At 42.1% G+C, this 19015-nt stretch overlaps 1 protein-coding gene across 15 annotated transcripts in view; it reads left to right on the top strand.

The window, feature by feature from the left end:
* The first annotated feature begins 1584 nt into the window (after positions 1 to 1584).
* Positions 1585 to 19015, top strand: part of TSC22D1 (TSC22 domain family member 1) — a 142372-nt gene continuing 124941 nt past the window's right edge. For 12 of the 15 annotated variants that reach the window (XR_255257.4, XR_010600703.1, XR_002888692.3 and 9 more), the window contains exon 1: positions 1587 to 5361. Coding sequence is in view for 4 of the 15 variants with exons in the window: in XM_042842686.2 (XP_042698620.2) it covers positions 2510 to 5361 (2852 nt within the window). In the remaining 11 variants the exon portion in view is untranslated. Of the gene's footprint in view, positions 5362 to 19015 lie in introns of all 15 variants that reach the window. The other 3 variants (XM_005287177.4, XM_042842687.2, XM_005287176.4) reach the window with 2 other exon arrangements.

Raw genomic sequence — 19015 nt, 5'->3', positions numbered from 1 at the left:
TAGCAAGTGTAAAAAATCGGTGTGGGGGGTAATAGGAGCCTATATAAGAAAAAGGCCCCAAAATCGGGACTGTCCCTATAAAATCAGGACATCTGGTCACCCTAGTAGTTGGGTACATTGAGCCTCATATTTCTGATAGTAGAGGGAAAGTGAGAGCTTTCTTCTTTTGCAGAATGTTGGCTGCAGGCTGTTGAAAGGAGTGCTATTTTGACTGGTGGATTTAAAATTACTTCAATATAATTTAGCTACCACCAACACGTATATTAATTGCGAGATGAGAAATGTTGCACGAGTGTGTTTCCTTTAGTTATAGCAGTTTTATAAGAAACATTTATCTATATATATTTGATGTAGATATAGATAGCAATTTAAAAAAAGCTGTATTCATTAGTTGCATCTTTATATGCAGCTTTGAATGTTTACCACAGCTGATGATATACTGTCCTTAATATCATAACATCTATGTTGCCTGTATCACTGTAGAAAAGATATTTGCTGCCTAAATATTTATATATTCCTAAATTTTTGGTTAATCCAGTAAGAGGTACTATATTATCTACAGCACTGACATTTATGGGGAAACAACTGAACTGAAAACATTTTAATTGTTTTTATATATATAATTCACATCTTCCTCTGCTGTAGTTCATAGGTTTCAGGTGAGTGGAAATCTGGAGGGGGAGGGGGGCTCTAAATTAGAGTTAAAAAGCATGAGCCCACCTCCAGCACTTCACCCAATCCAATGAAAGGATGAGTCACTCCAGAAACATCTCTACTGACTGCAGTGACCAACTGTGCAGTAGCCAATAAGGGCGCTATTTGCACCCCACCCACCAACCTCTCCCCTTCCCCCACCCAGCCCAGTCCTCTATGGAGAGAGAGGGGGGACCACATGGCAACTGCAGTTTGTTGCACAAAAGAGGCACGTGATGCTGGAAAAGGCAGCCCTGATGATAAAGCCTCAGGTTTCTCATTCAGCAAGGGGAGGGGAGAGGAGAATATCCTGGATCGAAATGAGAACCGATGGAAATAAAATGATACAGCACTTCACACTGTAGCTACCTCTGCAACAGGATGGGGAGGGGCCGGGGCCGATCATGCGGGGCAGAGCCATGCGGCCGGTGCCGCCCGAGCTGCGTGTGTCTGAGACAGAGACCGAGACGTTCTGCCTGGGGCGCGGGGGTGGCATCGCTCCCCTCCCCCGCGGTACAGCCCGTGCAGCGACCCCGTCCCCCAGCTCTGCGGGCACCTATTAATAACTCGGGGCCGCTCCGCCAATGGTAGGCGCCCAGTCCTCTCCCCGCGGCCAGCCCCGCCCACCCGGATTCGCTGGGCAAGCCGAGCTCCTCGTCACCGCTCGGCAATTTCCGCCGGCCGGAGCCGAATCTATTTCCGACCGCCGGCTCCAGACGGGCTTTATGTCTGAGAGCTCAGGGCGCCTGCGCCGCCGCCATCTTACTTCTCTTCTTCTCCCTCCCCTCCGGCCAATCCCTCCCCTTGCCCAGCTCCGGCGCCGCGCTCCAATGCCGTGTGAGGAGGCCTGGGGGGCGGGGGAGGACGAGTCGCGGTAGCGGAGGAGCCGGGGGGCAGACAGACCCAGCAGAGGGAGGAGGCGGACTCATCCCAGCCTGGTTCTGCAGAGGAGCTCGGTGTTAGCCCGAGGGAGCCGGGCAGAGCGGCTGAAGCGAACGCCTCGCTGCAGAGAGACGGAGCGGCGGAGGGAGAGGCTGGGCCGGCTCCCCTCCCTGCGCCGGGCTCTCCTAGGGGAGGAGGGCGGGTGGCTGCTCGTTCCGGCCTCCTCCTGTCTCTTTAACCACCCCAAAATGATTCAGCTCCATGGCTGCCACTGACGGGAATGTCCCTGCCCGGCTCAGGCTGCTGCCGCCGCCCTGCTGCGTGCCAGCCCTGTACGTATCTGCCTTCGCCTGGCTGCTCCTAGGCGCCCCAGCCTGCCGCGCTGCGGAGCCCCCGAGACCCCCTCGCCGCTCCTCCGCACCCAGCCGCCAGAGGCGGCGGCAGCCGCTCCCCCAGGGCCCCGCGGCGGGGAGCTCTGCTCTGCCGAGAGTCATCCCCCTCTAGCTACACACAGCTCGGTTGGGAGCCGGGGAGGGGGGCGGGCGGTTGCTTTCTGAGTTGGCCGGATAACGTGGGTAATTTCTTCCCCACCCCCCAGCACCCCGCCCCCCGGAGAAGAGGGATAGGGGGAGTGGAGATCGGAGGGGAAAGTGAACGGCAAAGGATTGAAAGTGTCACATTCACTGGCTCTGATCTGAAGGCGGCGGAGGGACCCGGCCTCACCCCCCAGCCCCCGAGAGGAGGAGGAGGAGGAAAAGGGGCGGTTTAGTGGCAGCGCCGGCTGTGCCGAGGCGTCTCAGCCTGTGCTGTGTGCGCCAGCCGGGAGAGGAGGGGGTTGTGTGTGGTGCCTCTCCCCTGGGTTGCATGCAAAGCTAACTGTGTGGCTGTCTCTCTCCGGGCCGGGGGATTGCACTCTTAAAATAAACCCGGTACAATGCACCAGCCTGACTCAGCCGCAGACATTAGTCCTAGGAAGATGGCGCACCCGGCAATGTTTCCTAGAAGGGGCAGCGGCAGCAGCAGCGGCGGCAGCTGCGTTACTGCGCTCAATGCACCAGGTACCGGCGCTGGTAGCGGTGCCCTCTCCACCGAGGATTATCCGCCGCCTCTGCTCATCCAGCCGCCGCCTCCGTCTCTTGCAGCATCTTCATCGGCGGGTCCACAGCCGCCACCCCCTCCTCCACAAAGCCTGAATCTCCTTGCCCAGTCTCAGCTCCAGCCACAGCCTCTTGCACAGGCTGGAGCCCAAATGAAAAAGAAAAGCGGCTTCCAAATTACCAGCGTGACCCCTGCTCAGATCTCTGCCAGTATGAGCTCTAACAACAGCATAGCGGAGGACACGGAAAGCTACGACGATCTGGATGAGTCCCACACTGAAGACCTGTCTTCTTCAGAAATTTTGGATGTTTCTTTATCCAGGGCCACTGACTTGGGTGAACCTGAACGGAGCTCCTCCGAAGAGACTTTAAATAACTTCCAAGAGGCTGAGACTCCTGGGGCCGTCTCTCCAAACCAGCCTCACCTTCCTCAGCAGCATCCCCCTTTGCCACATCACCCACAGCAGAGTGTTGTGATCAATGGAAATGTTCACCCCCATCATGGTCACCATCACCACCACCTTCATCATCACCATCATGGGCATCATCATCCATCGCATCCCGGGGTGGGCAGTACACCAGCTTCTGGAGGACCACCCCCAAGTCCATCATTTAGAAAGCTGTCCACAACTGGAAGCTCTGACAATGTTATCACAACTGCACCAGTTTCTGCTGCATCATCCACTGGTACACCTACAGCTGCCCTATCTAATATTCGCACTACAAGTACTGGCAATATAGGTGTAAGTCCTGTTACTGGAACAAGTACGTTAAGTAATGTGGGTGGTGGTAGTCCTAGTATGACAAGCAGCATGCTTGGTAACGTTAATATAAACTTAAGCAACATCACAAGTACTGCTAATGTACATGCTTTGTCTGGAACCAGCAGCAATGTTAATGTGAATATCTTGAGTGGTGTTGGCAATGGTACGTGTGCTTCCTCTAATGTCATTAATAATGTTACTAATCCAACTGCAGGAATGGCAGTGGGATCAAGTCAGCAGCAGCCTGCAGCTGGCACATCAAGGTTTAGAGTTGTAAAATTAGATTCTAGTTCTGAACCTTTTAAAAAAGGTAGATGGATGTGCACTGAATTCTATGATAAAGAAAACACTGTAGCAGTTACAGAAGGAGTAGCAGTAAACAAAGCGGTAGAGACTATAAAACAAAATCCACTTGAAGTGACTTCTGAAAGGGAGAGCACCAGTGGGAGTTCTGTTAGCAGCAACGTAAGCACACTGAGTCACTACACAGAAAGTGTGGGAAGCGGGGAAATGGGAGCACCTACTGTGATACAGCAGCAGACATTTCAAGGTGTGGGTCCACAGCAGATGGATTTTAGTTGTGCTGGACCTCAGACTATTCCAGCATCCAATATACCGCAGAGTATTTCTCAATCACAGCTTGCACAAGTACAATTGCCTTCTCAAGAAGTAAATTATCCACAGCAAAAGCAAGGAGTCCAGGCTTCAGCGCAGGCTACTCTACCAACTGTTACTGGTGTTCAGCCAACTCCAGTTAATGTAGTAGGTGTATCATTAGGTCACCAACAACCTGCTATTCCAAGTGTGGCTCAACAGCAGCTACCATATTCTCAACCCTCACGATCTGTGCAAACTTTGCCTGTTGTACCACCGCAGCAGTTACAGTATGGACAACAACAGACACTTCCCATGCAGATGACCCCTGCACGGGTTAAACCAGTGAATCAGAGTTCTGTGACAGGGACCATACCGGACTACATACAACATCAGCAGATACTTCAACCTCCAGTGCCTGCTGTGCAATCCAGCTCTACAGGAGTAGGAGCAGGAACACCGGTTCCTGTTGCTCAGGCACCAAGCATCCAACCTTCTGTACAAGTACACCCTGCTGTGGCACCAGCTCAGCCTGTTGCACATGCTCAGACAGCAATGCCACCCGTAGGTACTAGCGGTCAAATTATTAACATTGGACAACAAGGAAATGTACCTGCTGTGGTACAGCAGCCACCTGTTGCAAACCAAATGACACCTTCAGTTATGCAGCAGAGTGCTGCTCCTCCATCTTCACAAGTGGTGCAGCCTGTTCAGACTGGGATAATTCAGCAGGGACTACAAGCTGGTGCTTCAAGCCTTCCTCCGCAAATGGTCATTGCTTCACAAAATGCTTTGTTACCTGTACAACCCCAGGCACAAGTAGAAACTGTAGTTCAAGGAGTGACCAGCCACCCATTGCCTGCAGTTAGCCCTATACCTTCTACTAGTACCATTCCTGCTCCAAGTCAAGCTAGTTCAAATGTACCTCTTGATATACCTTCTGCTCCTGTAAGTTTGGGTCCATCACAGAACATAGCACAAGCTTCAGCTGTGCAAAATGGGAATTTGATTCAAAGTGTTAGTCAGCCTCCCTCGATATCAACTAGTATAAGTATGCCAGTGGCACAGAATGTGCCACAGCAGATACCGCTAAACTCTACCCAGTTCTCTGCACAATCACTAACTCAGTCAATTGTAAGCCAAATTGAAGATGGCAGGCGCTCTACAGAACCTTCCTTAGTTGGTTTACCGCAAGTTGCCAGTGGTGAAAGTGGTGTTGGAGCATCAGCTGTTTCAGATGGGAGTGGCAGCAACATAACATCCTCTGCTTCCCTTTTTCCACTGAAGGTACTGCCATTGACAACGCATCTTGTTGATGGAGAGGATGAGAGGTAAGATCATGCCACTAACTTTACAAAGAAACCATATCACTTTTATGTATATTAGTTTGCAATTATCATTGCAGTGATTTTATAAGATGACTAAGTGCAATGTTGCAGATATAGTTGTGATACCTGCTTTGTTAAAAAAACAGTTTCTCAGGTCACGACATACACAGCTACTGTGTTAAATTTCTTATGTTGCTTCTCTTCTAAGAGAGGGAGTGAATTGTAGTGATTGCACTCTGAAACTATATTGCATGAGTACACTGACTGTGTAGAAGTACCTAGCAGGCTGTGTCTCCCTTCATTATATTATACGTACACACAACGTTATAGTTGACTGACTGGAAAAGTACGCTTTGGAGTTTGGTGGTATACTTACAATAATTATCAAGTTTTGGGGGAGCAATTCTTAAATACTATTAACTATTTGAGATTTATTTTTAGGTATATTTTACAAGCCTAAGAGTCCTTTCCATCTCAAATTTCCTTTTTGAATCTTAACTACATCATGGTTTGGTCTGCTGTGAATGAATACCTTATGGAAGGTTTGGGCCAGCCACTTCAGGCAATATGGGGGTGGAGTGGGGCTTCTCTGGGGATGGTGGTGGGAAATGAATTGTTCAGACTGCTCTGACCCTGGATGTTTCCTCTCAATGTTCTCTGCTGCTGCTGCTCCTCCCTTCCCCCTCTTTGAGCCCAGTCTGAGGCACTTGCATGTTTAGTTCCTGGAGTTTCCACTTTAAAGCCCTATTACATTGCCAGAGTTGCTCAGTTCTGCACGGGGAGCACAGGCCTTTGAAATTGATGTGCCTGTAGTACAGTCTCAGAGGAACCATTGTTAGACACTTGAAACATGAGGGTTTTTTTTTAAATAGATGAGAACTGGGTGTCTTAATTTGTGTGTTTGTGTATGTGTGTGTGCTGGTTTCTTTGGCAATGTGTGCAGTGTAACTGTGTCAGTTTCAAAGGTTTCTGCCCCCTGCACAGAATTTAGCGGCCTTGGCAACAGCCATTTACAACCATTATTATTTAATACTAATGTCGTAGCTGTATCTGGTAAACCCAGTTGGGAATAGGGCCCTATTATAATGGGCTCTGTAAAAATACATATGAAAATGCAATTTGAGTTATGTGAATAGTGTAACTCAAATCGACATAGCTTAGATCTACTTACCGTGGAGTGCACACTATGCGATGTTGACAGCTTCCGGTGGAATACAGGAGTCGACGGGAGAGCGAACTGCGGTCAATTTTAGCGGGTCTTAGACCCACTAAATCGACCACTGATGCATGGCTTGTCGATTCCCCGGTAAGGGTAGACAAGCCCTGAGAAGAAGAAATTCCATTAATGTGAGAGGAGGGTAACTTAGGACAGAATTAAATAGCCTTGAAAATGAATGGGGGAAGAACAGGACATGAAAAAAGGAAAGATTCAGATTTTCCTTCTTGCTTGTAGTCGCAATGGAAGGTGAGGGTGGTTTTTTGTTTTTTGTTTTTGTTTTTAAATTTTTAGGTTCATACACCCATTTAAGTCCTGAGAACTAGCAGAGGACAAATTTGTCCCCATTGCGGTAGATCTCAGGATGCTGAAAGGTTAGATATTAATGTTAATGTTATATCAGCAGTCTTTGATACTGTTGATCTTGAGGTGTTGACTGCTTAAGGTGGCTTTAGTCATTCTTTCTAAGATATCCCAGAGGGTTAGAAGGGGAGGTTGTTCATTTTCCATGAGGGCTCTCGCATAAGAGGTCTCACAATATTCTGTTAGTGGCCCACTTCCTTTTCAAGAAGTATGTGAAGCTGGTAGAGGAGGTATTGAGATGTTATGGGCCTACTATGTCGTCGTCATGCTGATGATGCTCATCTTTGTGGGATTTTTTTGTTTTGTTTTCCCTTGGAGAACCTGAACATTGCTCTTTGCTTTTCCAGTGTTGGAAGAAGTAATCAAAACTGATACTAGCTGGTGTGCTCAAACCAGTTAAGATGGCAGTATGCTTGTTGATATTGGAAAGCGTTTTGAGAAATTGGCTGGGGTATGCAACTGCACATTTATTTTAAGGGTAGAAGTCAGCTGTTTTTCACAGTTGATAGATTTGTTTGTAGTTCTTGAATCCCAGGTAGTAGCAGCAGCTGGAAATGCTGCCTTCTTAAGTTTCTTGGCTGGCCAAGGAGTGCATCTTTTCCCCACCTATGTAGACTGTGCCCTCATTATTTGTCTTCATCATCTCCTAGTAGACTACTGAAATGTGCTCTCATGTAGCTACCACTGACCATCACTCAGATGCTTCATTTAGAGTAGAATGTGACTGCTTGCTTTTTACAGACCTGTAGGTAGAAGAGACTATACTATCGCTGTGCACTGCACTGGCTGCCAATCCTCTGCTTAGTCAAAGATAGATTATTTACAGATGTTCTAGCACCTGGCTGTCTCAGAGATCATCTCTACCCATGTATCCCTTTTCAGAATATACCATTATTGGGAATGCTTTTGCTTTCCATCTGGGGATGGAATCCTGGAGCTACTGAAAAGGTATTTTCAGTACCAGATCCTTGGCTCCGTAATGCCTTTCCACTTACAGTCTATCAGAGTCTGAGTCCTGTACCTTGCGTCATGTCCTAAAAGTGATATCTCTTCGGTTTGGTTTTTCTCTTATCTCCTCAGCCACTAGTCTCCTTTAGTTGGTGTTCTTGGTTTTGATTTTCTTTTGCTGTAGGGTGTATGTATTAGATTAGATGTCTCCTGGTTAGGGAACAATATTGTGTTACATACCTGGACTCTACATACTAAGAAATAGGCACCCTAAAATATGTCTAACAAGTAAAATGCCTGCAAGGGATTCTAGACTCCAGGTGGGCACTAAATTTTCTGATTTAAGATTAATGTGTACACATCACAAGTGGTTCCAAATCTGACAAGGGAAAATGCATAAGAAAAATTTTAATTGAATAATGCTGAGTGACAGCATAATTGGACTGGTGAAGAAGTTGTAAAATTCCGTTGTGAGCATGCATCTGAAGAAATGTCTGACCCATATAATATCTTGTGTAAATTATATCTCAGCTTTCAATGAAGCCATTTTATAATTATGTGTACATTCATCTGTCAATGTCCTTTTGCCTTAAAATTGTTAACCCTATTACCTCTTTAGAGCAGTAACTGCACTCCTTCCTGTGCCCATTATTAGTACATAGGCTGTTAAATACTCTGCTGTGTTATCTACATCCTTTTAAGAGGAGAGAGAATTTTCTCTTTGAAATAATAGCTGGTATTTCCCCAATATAAGTCAGACTGCTATATTTCTAAATGTAGCAGAGAAGCCATAAAAAGAAGCATAAAGATGAACTCTCTGACAGCATATCCTGTGGAAAATTAATCTATAAACTTCAGTTATTGAAGAGAGAGGGTAAAAGCAATACTGTTACAGCTGCCATATTAATAAGCTGTTTCCTCTGGCTTCTGTTCTCTTAGCCTGTCAGATACACCTCACATTTTGACATGTCAAACTCTAGACTTGTCATCTGTCCTAATAGCTCAGTTTTCTAAAATATAGGCAAATTCCCTTTTTGGTGTTTAGGTAGTTTCTTTTTTCTTGAGTCATGGTATATATTGACCTTTTCATAAGGCTATCTCATTTATAGATGGCTCTTGTCTCAGTTTACACTGAGACTGATTATTGAATCAAGTCAATTTCAAACAATCTTTGATCTTCAGACTATTTAACTATGGAAATCTTTCTTCATTATTTTTAATGCCCTTGGAATTTTTCAAATAGATAAACCTTAATAAAAAATTTTCCATTAAATTTTCATGTATGTAGACTTTGTATTGCAAAATGAGTCAAGGTAACACCTTCCTAGGCAGTGTGTTGTTATATGCAAATTAAGTTCACAGTGGGAATCCATGTGTGCAATAAAGAGCACAGCTCTTAATATTTAGTTTACATATAAGTACAAAATCCAAAACTGTTGTATTTCTACTGATTTTTATAGGTACAAAGTTAACTTAAATCACACATTTTGTTTCAAATTAGCCTCTCGTTCATAAATGTTGCTTGTATGGTAAAGATCAGACAAATAAAAATCTTTTTCTTCACTTGTTTTCTTCATGCACTTGAGAGCACTTTATGTGTAAGTCACTTTCCCACTGCTTCCTCGCTAGTCAGTCTGTGTTTTCACCTGTTTGTGTTTGTCTTTCACATAGTAACAGGATGTGAGAAACCAGTTTGAAAAGTAGGAAAATGATTGTAAACCCATAAAAACTGGTATGGAGACTTTAAGGCATGTGTAATACCTGAAACTATTTTACATTTTCCCCCGCCAGTGGATTTCAGGTTGCTGATGTGTCTTTAAAATTGGACAGGTGGCTGTGAGATGTTTGCCTGTGTATAGACTGTAGGATTGGTCCAAGGGTTCTTAAAGTTATGAAAAGGGAGGATGGATGAAACCAAACTAAGTGAATTAAGCACACTTGTAAAGATTTTTTAAAAATGCTAACTGCAAGCGAATGCAGTCAGGAAAGAGGGGAAAATTTTACAGGAAAAAACAATGTGTATATAATATAGACCCCTGAGGGCAAGAGAACAAATGAAATTTTTACAGAAGTCGCTAACCAGCTCTGACCTATGGTAAGCAGGCCAGGTTGTAGAATTATGAGCATAGCATGATCCTTTCTCTTTTGAGGCACATCCTTATTAATGCTTTTAATTTTTAAGTGTTACAACTTAGTGAATTTATATGGAGTTTGTTTTTAAACTAAGATTTTGCCATAGGTTTTATACGTTATGAACTGAAGCTGTGGGGGGAACTGTGGGGAATCCTTAAAATGGCATAGTACTTTAACGGTTTGCATTGAGCTTCTTAATTTGTGTAAGCTGTAACACCAGACTGTCAGCACTATCATTGTTACAATCTTCCAATTTCAGAAGCTAAATTTAACTTTATAAATTTGCCATGAATTTGAAATTGTCATAAAATTTGCACCCAAAAGAGAATGTTTGTGTCTATTTTAATAGATCTTTCATAATTCAGTTTGATTATTAACAGAACTGGAATAGTACACTTACCTGCTCACCAATAGTGAGTCAGATTGGTGAATAGAAAATGTAGTTTTGTCTGGTGATGCAGAGAACACTCTTGTTGCCGTGTCAACAACTGTCGGGCTCAATTCTACACTCTGCCCAGTGGAATAGGATGCCACACATAGGCAGGAGTGACTTTGTCACTGTTGTACCTGCTTTGTTGGAAGGGAGGCAGCAGGGGACCCCACTCTCATTTCCACCAAGCAGCTGCTTCTGGAAAGAAGTGCACTCTGTCCTCATTATTTCCTGCAAGAGTCTTGGTTCACTCTCAGGCCACGATGTGGTGTTCTCAGACATAAGACTCTGCTCTTCCAAACTCACAATGAAAGCATTGTGTCTGACCATACACCACATACCTTTCCTTCATTATGCATTCGCAAAAGAAGTGGGAGGGGCAAGGGAGCAAATCCCTGGCCCTCTCAGTGAGAGGACTTAAGATACCCATGTGGAAGATGCTCTTTGGCACCTTACATAGATTCATTGCTTCCCATTCCATGATACTCTGACACAGTGAGGACTGCTCTAGTGGTTGGTACTCCAATGGCTCTGCCGAAGGGCAGGAAGAACCAGCAGATAGCAGAAGGTATTACTGGTCCTCTAACACTGTTAGATACTCTGGTTGTCATAGAGGCTGAGAACTATACTTTTCCAGCCAGTGACTTGATCTCTGCAGGGAATTTTCTTAAACCTTTAGCACTCTAGTTTTGTGTGCCTTTTTATTTTCATTATTTTTAAAAACTGAAAATAATTCATAGTCTGGTTAAATCCTCTGTGTGTATGTGTAAGAAATAAGGAGTTGGAGCTATTTAACATTGAAAAGCAGCCACTGTGAATTGTCTCCAAGTTTTTTTTAAACGAATTTAATTCTTGTGAAAATTTCTAGTCTGACAGAATTGGAAAGTGAAGTCCTCTATTCAGCAAACAAGTAGAGCTTGTCAGCGAGCAGTACAACACTTCCTGCCCTTACTATGTACTACAATCCTGATGATGAAGTCCCAGTTGTGTAAATAATACTCCTTTGGTGGGATTGCAAAATTACCTGGAATGAGTAAAACAGTGGGCTATTTGAACCAATATAAGAGTCCGTTTTAATAAAGTGTAACAATTTAAATGGCTAGCACACATTTGGAGCACAGACAGAGAATAAGTTGTAGTAAAGTCATTTACCTTGGAGAGAGAATAGCATGAATGGAAGACTTTTAGCTGGACGGAAACAAGTCTGAAAAAACATAAGCGGTAGAGCGAATAGCAAACTAACATGAGAACACTGGAGACAGTATAACATTAAGCAGAAGTATAAACTTTATGCTTTATTAGACACGAGGAGAGGGGCTGCAGGTGAGGGATGATGATCAATCGAGAAATTATTTCACGGTAACAACTAATATAAATGAAGTAAGAGTACTATTCACAATCTCAAAACACGATAGGACAAGAAACAATAGTCTGAAGTGAAGGAAGGCAGGGAAAAGTTCTTAAGAGCAATTGGAGAGCAGAATAGATTCCCAGGATATGTGATTGAAGCACCATTGTTATGGATTATTATTTTTTAAAAAAGGCTAAAGACATTAATGTCAGTCATGTGGTGAGAAGCTCTACAAAAGATATGACGTCAGACTGGGTGACCAATCTTGTTTTTTCTGGTCCTGCTATCTGAATTGTACTCTTTTGGTCCTTGGCCTGCCATTGCAAACTGTTGACACACATGTTTAATTGTGAAACTTACTGTTGTGGTGTGAACATTTAACTCCCATCAACTCATTTCATGTAAATCACCAAACAGTTATTATATAGTATCAGTTTTTGGATCTGGTTTATTTTATGGGGCAGAGAATGAATAGAACATGAAAGCATAATGTGTCTTGCCTCTTGGGGTAAATCCTGGTACTTGCATTTGAAGAAAGCTAGTACACATGGTTAAATGGGTATTTTATCATTAATAGTTAGTTCGTGAATTGATGGCATGCTAAAGCCTACTGAGCAGGGACTCTCATGACTTTGACATTATGTAGAGGTTAAGAGACAGCATTTACCACATTTCATATGTATGAGTAAAATATTTGTGTTTTAGTATCGTGTTTTAGTGAAATTAGAAGTGTTCATAATTTTGCACTGTAAAATCATGAGTGATTACAGTTAGAATGGACCAGAATTATGGATTTCCATTGTACAATGGCTGTCAACTATTTTTCTTTGAGCTAGCCATCCCATTGAAGTCATAATGTTTATATCCCAAATCATCCGAGCACTCCATTAAAATAGATCTTTTAAATGAAATTTGTTCATCTTCAGGTGATCAGAAGTGACTCCTGGCTTCCCTTTCCTCCTCCACCATTTAAATATACATTTATTGGCTGTTAATTATACAGCAGTTCAATTAAGTTACTAATGGTGTTCATTTATTGTTTTGTACCAAGATTTGCAAAAATAGGCATCTAAATCTGTATATAAATAAGTGACCTAACTTTCCGAGGTGTTGAGAACCTACAGCTCCTATTGAAGTCAGTGGAGGTCCAGATATTGGGTAACTCTGAAAATCAGGCGACTTATGTAGGTGCTTAACTTTAGGTATGCCGGCTTAAAATTCTTGGCCTACATTTATATTTCTTCTAGTAGAGCAGAGTCAGCAAAGCTATGGAAAAGTAGTGAATTTTATTGTTTTGCACAGAACTGTTACTCAATTTCTGGGACAAATTCTGCCCTTGGTATCACTTGCGCACCCCCATTGAAGGCAACAATGGGTATTGTACAGGTGTAAGGCAGAGTTTTGAAGGTAATTGGGGTGAATAGGTCAGGAAACAACATGGCTTGACTTCTTGGCTAGCAGTGCTACCAGTTATTATTATTATTATTATATATATATATATATTTTTTTTTGGTCAAGTCAAATTTGTAATCATTCAAGCACAAACATGGAAACCAGTAGCATCATTTTTACAATAACCCTTCACGGGGAGCAGGAGATAGACGCCGACCATACATTTGTGCATAACTGGAGAGAAACAAAATGCTGATGCCTATTGAAAATGTATAAACTAAATGTTTTGGTTCAGGTATGGACTTCTGATCACAACTGGAGATTGTGTATAGCTTGTGTTCTTTGGCCCAACCTGGTACTTCATACCCTAGAATATTAGGCGCAGATCCAGCAAAGCACTTTAACCACATATGTAGTCCTGTTGTCATTAAATGATTGATTGGCTAACTAATCCTGTTTGCATTAATATTTCCTTATTGGTTTGCATGGCCATGACATTTTTTTTGCAATTTTTCTAGGAGGGATGTATCACAAATTCCTGATTTTCTCCCGCGCCGTCCTCTTTCCCCCCCCCCCCCCCCATAACCTAAAATTTTAAAATTCAGGCCCTGTTGGCCATGTGAACAAAAGCACTGTCCAAAAAACGCCAAGCAAAACCGTGTTAGTGGAGTTTTAGGGATGAGATTTCAAACACGCCAGTCAGAAAATTCAGTTCAGGGCTGCACAACAACCTTTACACCATCCTTTTATGAATATGTAATGTTTTGTATTGTATGTGCTGTCCAATTTTATGTTGCAGTAGTTCTGTGCAGTATGGCACTCGCAGCTGAGTTTCACAGCTTTGTGGATTTGAACATGAAGTATTCCAGGTATACCAGAGGTACATTTACCTGTGTATACCTTGTATCCAGAGCATTACAACTTGATTCATTCTCCAGAAGCAGCAGACTGAACCTACACTAGAACAGTTGAGATGAAATGTGAACTGAAAACTTTTTGTAAACTTGAAAACAAAAAGCAACAGCATCAGCAACAAGAACAACAACAAAAATTCCACAAAAGCAAAACCTACCAGTAAATGTTAAAAAATGAAACCATTTTAGAATTCAGATATTTGGATATTTTAAAATTGGGTACTTCTTTATTTAGATGATATGAAAAGATTTCAGTGTTATGTATTTTTACTGCAAGTGATGATGATATAGTAAAAGTATGGTTATGGTCAGGATGGCGACTGTTAAAAAAAAAAAATAGCATCTTCTGAACCCAACAAATGTTTCCTTTATCTCATCTGCTTAATTTTCTGAGCAAATAAGATTTTTTCCAAAAAATAACTGAGATGCAGAACATACCTTCTTCCATTTTCTTCAATGAAATTTCAGATTGCTCCATAGCTGAGCATTCCTGCCTTTACAGAGGTGAAGCAAGAAAACTTTGAAGCATTGTTAGGTGTTTGTCACTAACTTTTCTAGAGGAAATAAGAATACTGAGTTTGAATTTGAGTAAGTAAATGAAAGAATGAACTGTCTTCAAATATGTGATTTAAAAATCTAATTTGTTTTTTTTAGTTTACACACATTCTGTTATGAGTTCTTAAACTTTTAAGCACACTTGTAAAGAGTTTAAGGTTCTCCTCCTGTGATGGGATGTACAGACCCCACATGGGGCCTGAAGGGGCTATAGGGCAGTACTGGTCCCAGTTATCCTGGCCCCTCCAGACCTGCAGAGCATGCTCCAGCTGGAGAAAGGGTTGAAAAGGAAGCAACCCAGCTCAGGAAGGGAAGGTCTGCGGAGGAGGACAGGCCTTGCCTGGAAAGCTCCTGACAAGGACACCGGAGAAGCATTCTCAAGGGAAGAAATTTGCCTGTTGAGCTCCTTTAAGGCTGACTGTTTTGCTTGCCTTTGCTTTTTCTTTTTGCTTTATGTCAGACTGGAGCCGGAGGAGAAAGGCAGACAGTAGGATGTGACCCAGGGAGGGTAACTTGAAAGACACCTTTGGGGGCCAGACACGGACCTTCCTAGGGTCCTGGGTTGGAGCCCAGTGGAATGGGTCGGCCCGTGCTCCCCTACCAACTGCTCCTAATATGGTAGCGACATAGACTTTCTGCCCACCTCAATGACCCTCTGATTAAGTGAGGGACTAGACTGCAAATCCTACCCATGAGGGGAGTGAGTGGCGGGGCTGGGGACGCTAACCACTAGGCCACTTGACGCACCAAGGACCCTTTTACACCACCTTGTAAGCAGAAGACACTTGAACAACATTAGGACTATTAAAAACTGATGTTCCATTTTTACTTTTGTTCAGTACTGATGTCTATTTAAAGATAGTCATTTCAGAAAAATAAATACTGTAGTGATGTAAGAAAAATGCACTATTTTACTTCCTACCTTCAAGAATAAACGCGGACTCAAATGCTAGTATCAATTCTGGAGGAAAACTTGGAAAAATGTACAGTCAAGACAACCCCAAGAAACACAGATTGGAAGAGTAGATGATTTAAAAACTGCATATCTTAATAAATGAGAGATTTCTCCCAAAAGGAAAATGGTAACTTAAATAGGACATACCATTAAAGTTGTGCAAAAATGACTTTTATAAAAATGAAGGTCAATAAATATAGTTCTATAAATTTAATTAAAATGAAAATTTTAAAATTTTGCCCTGAAATACAACCATTGTAATGCTAAGAACTTGAACATGAAATAAATTTTTTATTTCCCAGATGAGAGAAATGCAGAAAAGTAAGCAGAATATAAACAATAACAAGTAAATTGGATTTTAAAAATTATTTCATTTCAAATGATCAGTGGTGACATTAGCAGATAAATTTGTCTACAATATGACTTTATATTGAGTGTTCCTTAAATAAACTAATGCTATAATTCTGTCTTAATAGACTTGCCCAGTGAACAAACGAGTCAAATTTTGCTCTTGTGGATTGTCACCAAAATTCTTCTTAGTAGTTTCTTGGGTGGTTTATATATTTATATTCTGATGAAAGATGGAAAGAAACTAATACATTATCATTAGTTGATTAAGAGCAGAAATACTTGCTATTAGGAACTTGGCATGCTACGTATGACTCAAATGAAAAAAGTAAATAGCTGCTGGATTAAATATTTCAGTCCTACATAGTTCATACAGGCAAAACTACTGAAGGCAGTTGAAACATAAAGTATATTATCATGGACAAATATTTTATTAACTTTAGAACTTTTGTGAATGTTAGGCAAATTATTTTTCATAGCCAAATGTAAAGGCAGAACTTTGCTTTCAAGGATTTGCTAGAACTTCAGACTGTGTGTGTTCTTAAGAACGTATTTCTATATACATCAGGTGAGATGATTGTTGTCTGAAGCCCCAGCACAAACTAAGAATTTATAACTGTGTGAAACATTAATAATAATAATAAAAAAAACCCTTGTAGTGATTGGGAAGCTCCTATGAAACATTTGTAACACAGTATTTCAGCTGTCTTACTAGATATTTCTTTATTATGTTAATAGAAATTCTGATATTTTGGCCCTTGTCAATGGCAAAAGTATCTGAGTGCCTTTTAGTTTAGCAAATTTAGCAATCTTGATAAATGGAGATATCCCATCTCCTAGAACTGGAAGGGACCTTGAAAGGTCATCAAGTCCAGCCCCCTGCCTTCACTAGCAGGACCAAGTACTGATTTTGTCCCAGATCCCCAAGTGGCCCTTTCAAGGAGTGAACTCACAACCCTGGGTTTAGCAGGCCAATGCTCAAACCACTTAAAGTGAGAGACTAAAGCAGTGCATTTAAGTATTTTCTTATTGGGTGGAACTTTGAAATATTACTGACTTTGGTATAAATCTGTATACTTTGCTTTTGTCTATATGGGAAAATTGACTGGCATAGCTATAGTGGAATTATAATTATTCTTCTATTGCATCTTCTACTTGCATCTGAAGAAGTGAGGTTCTTACCCACGAAAGCTTATGCTCCCAATACTTCTGTTAGTCTTAAAGGTGCCACAGGACCCTCCGTTACTTTTTACAGATTCAGACTAACACGGCTACCCCTCTGATACTATTCTTCTATTGTTATAGTGGTTAATTTCCATGTGTTTTACATACTCTTGTATAAATTTGTTTTTCTGAATTATAATGGCAAACACCCTAAAGTAGCCTTTCCCCTTTTCTTAATATGTTCTTACTTCAACTTGGCTAGTGACCACATAGAAAATAGTTTAGTATCTCCCAGGAAAATATTTTCAGTTACTGATTAACATTACATCCCTACCTCCTATGGGGATGGAGAATGAAGCAAGGTGAAGCCTCTTTCTTACATGAGTGGGAGAAAGTAGCTGGACTTCTCTGCTACAACTGAGAGTTGAAAGTAGAAGCTATAAGTGGTGGCTGAATTTTATTTGATTTTTCACTAAAGATCTATTTCTTGAGCAACTGATTTTTTTAATCTGTGTCCTTTTTGTATTCATTTAAGACAGATTTAAACCTGCCTGAATATTGTTTAAATATGGGCTTTCACCATACCAGTGCTCCATTGTCTGCTAATGACTTGTGCAGCGAAGTGAAGATACTCTGTGTTATCACATGAATTTCCATGTAACTGAATAGAGGTGAAAAATGCAGGTTAATTGTAGGCTCAAGTTGGTAAGAGTCAGTCTTAAACACAATATCTTAAAAATGGGTTCACAGGGTAACCGTAATTCTGGCATTTCTCAATTTTTGAGTGCTTGCCTTTGTAACATTTTAATGTAGTTATTTTTGTTTATAATAGCTTATATAAAAAGAACACTGGAAAAAAAAATCCATGTGCAACCATATAGACTCTCACATGCTCCTGTTGGAGCACAGAGCTTTACCACTTGAATTAATAGAATAACTGGTAGCAGCTGTAGTAGACTGTTCTCTGCGTGGAACAGCCTCTACGGAGGGAACAAGTACACCTTGCCAGTGGTTTTACAGTTGTTTGCTAGATAGCAGTGGAATGTTGAGACTTGGGAATCCTGGATTCAGTTCCAGATTGTGGAGGGGTATATGTTCTAATCAGTAGTTACAAATTGTTGTGCCCCTGTCCCTTTGGCTCTTGCACCTGTTCTTCCCCTCCCTCCATCACTTGTGCCCCTGTCTCCTTCACCTCTTCCACCTCCTCTGCTCACTCCCCTTCTGGATTCAAGTCAGTCTGTTTCCTCCTTTTTCTCTATGCTGTATGGGCATCAGTAGGGGGATATTGAGGGCACAGGAAACACAGTATCCCTGCTCTCAGTCCTGAGCTCAGCACCATAGGAAAGAAGTCTTGCTCAGCCACAGGATGGAGCATGCACAATCTTTGATAAGTTTGTAAAAGCTGTGTGAGATGGAGTATGCTCAGTGCAGTCAGAATTGTTAGAGAATATAGCTGCCAAACTTTAACAAGCCTCTGAGTATTTGAAAACTCAGATTTTTTTCAGTGGCCTATAATTCAGCCAAATTTGTGTTGGATTTTCCTGGAAATGTCAGAAGACACATCTCTAACATCAGGGAGGTCTTCCTCTTCCTCCTGCCAAATTTTAAGTCTCTGCTCTAAAGCATGGTGATTCTACAGCTTCTCAATGAAACAGCTGTAAGAACTTTTTAACCTAGGGGAAGACTGTTTTTTCCTAACCTTGTTCTTGGACAAGGCTGAGCTGTTTTAGCGAGTATCTCAAAAATAAATAAAATAAATGAGTTTTGGCGAGATAAAATCTCACGCTTCAGTACATAAGCCAACTTCTAACTATTCAGGGTTAAGGGGAAACTTTCCCTGGGGCAGTTTACTCATACCTACTTTCAGCAGTTTTCTTGCACTTTCTTC

This window comes from Chrysemys picta, chromosome 1 (assembly GCF_011386835.1).
Source record: "Chrysemys picta bellii isolate R12L10 chromosome 1, ASM1138683v2, whole genome shotgun sequence".
NCBI classification, from domain to species: domain Eukaryota; kingdom Metazoa; phylum Chordata; order Testudines; family Emydidae; genus Chrysemys; species Chrysemys picta.
This window is presented reverse-complemented; position numbering and strand designations above follow the sequence as displayed.